The sequence below is a fragment of the Electrophorus electricus genome, chromosome 21, assembly GCF_041902795.1.
Source record: "Electrophorus electricus isolate QZ-2024a chromosome 21, ASM4190279v1, whole genome shotgun sequence".
In the NCBI taxonomy this organism is placed as follows: Eukaryota; Metazoa; Chordata; class Actinopteri; order Gymnotiformes; family Gymnotidae; genus Electrophorus; species Electrophorus electricus.
The window spans coordinates 7,440,810-7,447,959 of NC_137517.1; the positions used below are offsets into that span (position 1 = coordinate 7,440,810).

A 7,150-nucleotide genomic window follows, 5' to 3' on the forward strand; every position below is an offset into this window, starting at 1 on the left:
TGTACTGGCAGGCAATCAGTTCCCTGGGTCAACAGATGGTCCAGTCAAAAAAAAAAAAAAAGACCCCCCCCAAACCACACATGTCTTAGAAGGTAGAGAAATAAAGTGCAGGGATGAGCATTAAACTGGCCCTTAGAATACATCATCTAAAAAGGATTCAAAGGAAGGCCCTTTAGTCCTACTGACAGGAGGGGATGAAGGGTGTAAAACGTGTGTATGGATATTTGAAACCACAAGAATAAGTCTAAGGCTACATGCAAAAATATAGTACACTTTGGTCATGAACAGAGTGTTTCATTACAATCTTGCGGTGCTTTTTTTAAAAAAAGGCAAAAAAGCGCAAAAAAAAAAAAAAAAAAAAAAGCACACCACTAAACAGGCACTTAAATTACATTTTTGGTAGAGCAGGCAGAAACTACACTGAGAATCAGAATAATTTAATATGAAATCTATTTTTCCCCCCCAAAACACATCTAACAAGCTATATGCACCAGTCACTTTAATAGGATAGTCTGGAAATAACAGGAATTCAGGAAGCTGGAACTATGCTACACTGCATAAGCTGTAAAGATAAATACCTTAGATGGTATGACCTAGCATAACTTCATCAAAAGCAATGGTCACAATAGGAGCATGACGAATTCAACATAAGCTTACAAGCAGTTAATTATATTAAAAAAAAAAAAAAAAAAAAAAAAAAAAAAAAAAAAAAAATCCACAAACAAAACAGATCATGTCCTAGTACTTTGTGAGAGGTGGCAATAGTGTGTGTTCAGGTCACATTACACAGAAAATTCTCACAAGTAGAACAATTCTGGAATAAAGCAATTTCAAGTAAAACTTACATTCAACTTTCTTGAAATATTAGTGACAAATACCCGCATATATTAGAGAGGAAAAACAGTAATAACTACAGTAGTTACATCAGGTTTAACTAAAAGTAACACTAGGATTTAGATCAAGTAAAAAAACAAAAAACAAAAAAAAACACAACAGATATATATATATATATATATATCCATATCCAAGAGCCACTGATTTCAGAACACAGATTTGATAAGGTCTTGCAAAAATCAACAGCCAACTTAAAACAATGCCAAAGCCTAGAATTGATTGTACCCACTGGAAAGGTTGTCAGAGCAGCAAAGTTAACCAAATCACTGGGGTCTTAATTCACTTTGCCCTCCTCCATAAAATGTGGAAATTGTGATTTTACTACACTCTCCGAGCCATTCTTTTCCATGTCAGCAACTGTAGCTGGAATGCCTGAGTGAGAGGAGTCCATCTTCATCAGTCCTCCTGTAGATCCAACCAATGGACCTCCAGCAAGGCTTCCAGGGACTGGGATTCCTCCATTCTGGATGACTGAAATCTCATTAGTTTTCATACTCAGTCCATTTGTGAAAGCAGCAGCATACTGATTCCATACTGATGGGTCAAAGTTCATTGGTGGGGAGATCAGATCTTTTGGGGGCTGTAACATGTCTGGGATCATCTTGGACTCAGCACTCATGGCCATCAATGCCATGGGGTTATCTAAAGACAAACGCTGACCACGCCTTGCTGAATTATTCCACATATGTGTTCCCACATGTACCTGCAAAACAGATAGGGGCCAAAATGTCAGCAATTACAAGCTTTTTGTTTAAAATTAAAAGTGGCTACACAAACATGCATGACCTCTTCTACATGTTCGAGTTTCACAAACACTCACTGACCATTTTGAAATCAATTTTTCTTTAACAAAAAGGTTACCTTGAGGTTTCCTTTTGTTGTAAAAGCTCTGCCACAAATGGTGCAAGCAAAGGGCTTCTCTCCAGTGTGTGTGCGTTCATGAATTTGCAGTGCACTGGCTGATGAGAAGTTTTTGCCACATACATTACACAGATGTTGCTTGGCCGAGCGACGAGGGGCACTGGAGCTTGGGGGAGGAGTGCCTGTCCCCTGGGACAGTGGAGAGCTATACTGATTTTGGGCTCCCATTAGATTCTCAGGAGGAATCTGCATTTCCAGTTTAACCAGACTTGGAGGCACCCTCATGAAGGGCATGTGCCCAGCAGCTGTAAAGTAGAAAGGCATATTTAACAAAAGGCTTCCACATAACGAGGGTACATGCTTAATCTGTAAAATTTTGACCTGGTGAGTCTCTCAATGGCAACTTACAGTATTCTCCATTTGGAAACAGACCAGGCTCTTCTTTGATGGCTTTTGCAGTATAGCTAGAAGTCAAGTCCAGTGCTCCATTCGTTTCAGTGAAATCCTGAGCTCCACCATCAGAGTCTGTTCTACCAGTGACACCATTTCCATCATCTGCGTTTACAAATTCTGGAGACTTTGTCTGCGTGTTCTCCAGTTGGCCATCTACTGGAGATGAAGAGTGAAAGGAGACTGAATCAGACACAGCTGGACTGCGTCCATTCTTGTATTCTAGCTCCCCAGCTGTTGACGGTGACTCTTTGAGCCCACCATCACTCTCGGATGCAGTGCTACTCTGTCGCTGCAAGTTCAAGGCTGATGTGAGGCTTTTCATGTGGTTTTCTAGAGCAGTGATGCCTGAGAACATGGCAGGTGAGCCACTGAAGGGCTGATCCCCTTTGGGGACAGGCACAGTTGGCAGCTCAGAGCTGGTTTGCTTCTCCTGATTGTCCAAATCCAAATCTTGTTCCTCCATGCTCTCCTCAAGCCCACTGGCATCCATGTTCTTTTCATCTGTTAAACAGGTATCCATCGTTTCTGGGCTCTCCGGTAATGGAGTGTTGGGGATTTGGCCACCCATATGCATTCGAATATGCTGCTGTAGTACAACTGCATTAGTGAACTTCTTTTGGCAAATTGGGCAAGAGTGTTGCATCTTAAGGGGAGTATTGGCCCTGTGGACACCGTAATGGGCCTTAAGGTTGCCTTTGGTAGAGAAGGCTCTGCCACAAATCTTACACTTGTAGGGTCGCTCACCAGTGTGTGTACGGTAATGCATCTTTAGGGAACTTTGACAGCTCAAGACTCTGTGGCAGATCAGACATTCATTAGGGTCATTGGTTCTCTTCTCCAGACCATCCACCATTTGCTGAAGTTTGGCTGTGCCAGAGCCACTCTCACCAGAGAGACCAGTAGCATTCATATGATGCAGATTAGCTAGTGCATCTGTGGCTTCCTTACTCTGATCTAGTCCCACCTCATGAGAGTACATGCCCGAGGAAATGGATGCACCATCACTGCCAGATGAGGAGGGTCTTTGTGTGTAGAGATCGGTCATTGGAATATCAAAAGAAGGCTTGAATCCCTGGAGCACTGATGGGTGGAGACCTGTGGAAGGGAGTCCAATCACTGGTTTGTCTACAATATTGGACTCCTCCATTGGAACAGACATGCCATATGGAATGCCGTTGTTTGTGGGAATATTGTCTAGGTGCTCAGGTACAGGATGTGGATTCATCTTAATGTGTGGGTATTTGTCTTTGTGCCTCTGGAAATGCACCTTGAGGTTCCCTTTGGTTGTGAAGCGGTTTCCACAGATGTTACATTTGAATGGTCTTTCACCAGTGTGCGAACGCAAATGAATCTGGAGGGCACTGTCATTCCCAAAGGTCTTCCCACAGAACTTGCATTTATGTTTAAACATCTGTTCACCAGATCCATTCTTTACTTCTGCCATGCCAGGCATCTTGTTCTTTGCCTTTTTGGAGGGATCCATACCTGCTGCAAGGCCACTGAAGGGACTCTGGAATGCCATAACTGCTGGAGACTGGGGAAGTAAAGATGGAAGTCGGCTGGCTAGATCTGGGAGTCCTTTCATCACGTCAGTCTTCAATGGTATGGAGCCAACACCTCCAGTAAGCGATGTGGGAATACTACTGGGCTGATTCAGTTTACCTTGCTTGAGAGCTTCCAAAGTCAAACTCTGAGAGCCTGTTCGTTTTCCAATTAGGGCAGCAGCAGTTGAGAGCTGCTGGGAAAGATGTGCACCGAGTGCCTTCAGTGGATCCACTGCAGCTCCCACTGCAGAGTGAAGGCTGTGAGGTGCCATCATAGCCACTTGGATGCGAATCTGCTCAGTTAGCTGGATCTGCTGAAGTTGCTGTTGCTGAAGGTTGACCAGCTGTTCAAGGATCATGGGTATGGCATGCAACACATCTGGCTGTGATGAGGGTGTTTGAGACTTCTGACTAGAGGAATTAGATGAATGCTGTGTTACAGCTACTCTAGTGGCAGGCATGGTTTCAAGGGTTACATTAGAGTCTTGCAATTTGGAAGTAGGTATGCAGCCGGTGTCAGGACTGTTGGACATCTGCTGGATTTGTTTCGAGGCACCATCTCCATTCAGGTTTGGTTCATCCTTTATAGTCTCCACTGACTCCATGCTATGCTTTACCTGGGAATTACTGCTGGACTGGGCATCACCAAAATCACTTTGCAAGTCTCCAGAGGACTGCTCAGAAAATTCAGGAAGTACTTCACCCCCTTCCACATCCTTCATAATGACTACCTGTTGGCTCTTAGTGCAATTTTTCTTGTGCTCAAGAAACTCTGGTTCATCAAAGAACTCAGCACAGCATTTTTCACAAACTCTTGTTTCATCCATTCGACACCTCTTGACTTCACTGGAATCCTCCTCAGTTTGGGCATCTTGTAGAACCCCTGGGGTAAAATGAAACAGTGTTGAGTGTTACAGTAGTAGGCCTATGTAGAGCCTACATAGTCTTAATTTATTTGAGTGTGGACTAGAAACCACACATGGCACTTAGACCAGCTAGTTTGTTTTAAGAAAATTCTATTAGCTTTCCATGTTCACGTAATTTTTCAGCTAAAGCTACTCCATAAGTACTGGTGCAAGGAGTGTCGCCTTTAGTCGAGTCCCCAGATGAGGGCGTTGTTTACCTTATTGAACATTGTCATTAAACCGCAATCGCATTGGAATGAGGAGCAAATCCATACCTTATTTAAAATGAACAATATCTTTTTGAAAGGCTCGGAGGATAAAACCAAACCATAACCGACCTGAAGCAATTCAATCGAACGCAAACACCGCATTTACATACATTTTAAGTACATAGTGTCAGATTCAATATGTATGATCTTGGAAACAAACATTTGTAGCTTTGCGTATTTATAGGTCGAGGACAGAACGAGCAAAAAACAGATTACAATGTCCACCTACTAGTATACATTCCCTTTCAATACACCCACCGGATGATACAAATACTGCCGTTTTATTTGAAAAGCGGAGACCACCTGTTAAGATCCCAACAACGAAACTGTTGAGGCTTGTTAATTGCTCGACAGGCAACTTGAATAGGGGGAAACTAGAAATGGATATGCATTGTTCATAACCAACAAAAGATACAACGAAACAAGTGGAATACAACCAACCAAAACATGTTTTAAAAGATTATGACTAGGCAACAATTTCAGCAAAGAAACCTTTGCTCATTATATACAGCCAAGTAGAAGTTTGTCTACTGTATGGACTCTTCATCTGGTGCGCGCGGGGGATAAAAATAGTGAAATACTAATGAAGGGGAAAAAAAAATCCTATATGGAATGTAGGAAATAACTCCTACAGCCAACCAAATTTCCACAAGGTGGCGCATTAGCCAAGCGGGCAATACTATTTAGACCTCAGCGTGACACGAGGTAATATTTACTTAAATTGTGTGTGTGTGTGCCCATTTCAAATTTGAGCCAGTGTGATAATGCTAATTAAAAGGAAGTTTGGCCTCTTAAAAAACAGGCCATTTTTTCCCCAGTTTTAGTTTCAGGGTGTTAATCACATCGGGGGTCAAATTGGCTGGATATAGGCGAGATAAAGATCATGCAGTGTTACTACAGTTTACATATGCGAAAAGCAATCGACCCCCCACCGCCACAACTGCTTTTCCATCCCCCCACGTCTTCATCTCCATACAAAGGGTAAAAGTCGTGCATTTTAGGTAGGGGGATCTATTGCTTTCTGGTTGTTTCTCCACAAATCACATTTCGTGCGAGCCAACCTGTTGAACGCCTTCGTTTCAACTAGTCATCCAACATTGAAGCCAACAGGTTTATTTAATCATATTTTGAAAAGTAGAAGAAAGGGCCAGTGGTCTACTTTCGGTTTTCTGCTCCTAACAATTGTATGACCATCACTGCGTTGCTTCTGATGTTTAAGTCGATAGCCAATGAATCATTTACTTCTTCGTAAAATGTATCGAAAAACACATGTACTAGACAAAACACTACCAAAGACAGAAATCTACCCCAAACATTTCAGACACTCGGGACGAATCACGCAAAGCAATTTCGCCAGATTATTGGAGTTACAATTATAGGCTTAATACGAGGAACATCGAATTTGTAACACCATTGCTAAAAAGTTGAAAGAAATACCGCAATTACGAAAGTAAACAAGTAATCCAAGGACATCCAAAGTTCCAACTAAAACAGACGTTTCAAAGACTGGATTAAACTAGAGCAACAGCAAACCTACTATGCACATATGCACAGTGAGCAGCAAAAAATAAATAAAGGAGTTGCTAAAAATTGGCCAACTCCAAGATTCCGGGCAAAGTGCGATAGACTAACCTATTGCATTCAGTTAAAATAAACTTTTTTTATTCGTTTATTTATTTATTTGATTAAATATAGAATTGAACATGCGTGTTGTATAAATATATCGTCCGTCCTTTGGTTGGCTAATGCTTACCGTTTTCTGCCGAATTTGGTCCTTCTGAATTGATGTGCTGTGGCTTGGATTGCTTGCGTCGCGACATGGTAGGAAACAACCATCTGGGGCAAATAGTAACGCTATTTACCCCTCTCCTTCACAAATTCTCCAGGTTGGGAAATTAGCCCTTCAAGTAGAAACGCGCATGTCAAAGTAATTATTATTATCAATAATGCATTGCGATTTATCATGGTCCTCTGACAGCTGATTGGCTCCAGTCCAAGTGCTTACACATTATTCAAATAGGGTTCATTGATGAGAAAAGCAGAGCGCGAGAAGTGGGTGGGAGATGCAGAGGGAAGAGCCAAAGAGAGCAAGTGGGAGGGGAGTGTGATGAGAGTGGGAGGGGAGCAATCGTGCTAGTGTGGGTAAGACGACCGAATTCATAACGTCGCAATTCTGGATCTGCTCCTGACAAATAAAATAATGTACAACACCCTTATACGTAAG

The 7,150-nt window shown here is 42.2% G+C and overlaps 1 protein-coding gene across 1 annotated transcript; it reads right to left on the reverse strand.

Annotated features, from left to right (window-relative positions):
• Positions 1–1,166: 1,166 nt before the first annotated feature.
• sall4 (spalt-like transcription factor 4) lies at positions 1,167–6,746 on the reverse strand. Its single transcript, XM_027008315.3, has 4 exons — positions 6,680–6,746; positions 2,164–4,635; positions 1,756–2,060; positions 1,167–1,597 (listed from the first exon to the last, which is right to left on the reverse strand). The coding sequence occupies exons 1-4, from the start codon at positions 6,744–6,746 to the stop codon at positions 1,169–1,171; spliced, it is 3,273 nt and encodes a 1,090-aa protein (XP_026864116.2). The 3' UTR covers positions 1,167–1,168.
• Between the last annotated feature and the right edge of the window lie 404 nt (positions 6,747–7,150).

Coding starts and splice junctions, on each gene's coding strand:
- sall4 (XM_027008315.3), bottom strand. CDS start 6,746: ATGTCGCGACGCAAGCAATCCAAGCCACAGCACATCAATTCAGAAGGA. Junction 4,636..6,679: donor ACCAAATTCGGCAGAAAACG/GTAAGCATTAGC, acceptor ATTTTACCCCAG/GGGTTCTACAAGATGCCCAA. Junction 1,598..1,755: donor CAACAAAAGGAAACCTCAAG/GTAACCTTTTTG, acceptor TCTGTTTTGCAG/GTACATGTGGGAACACATAT.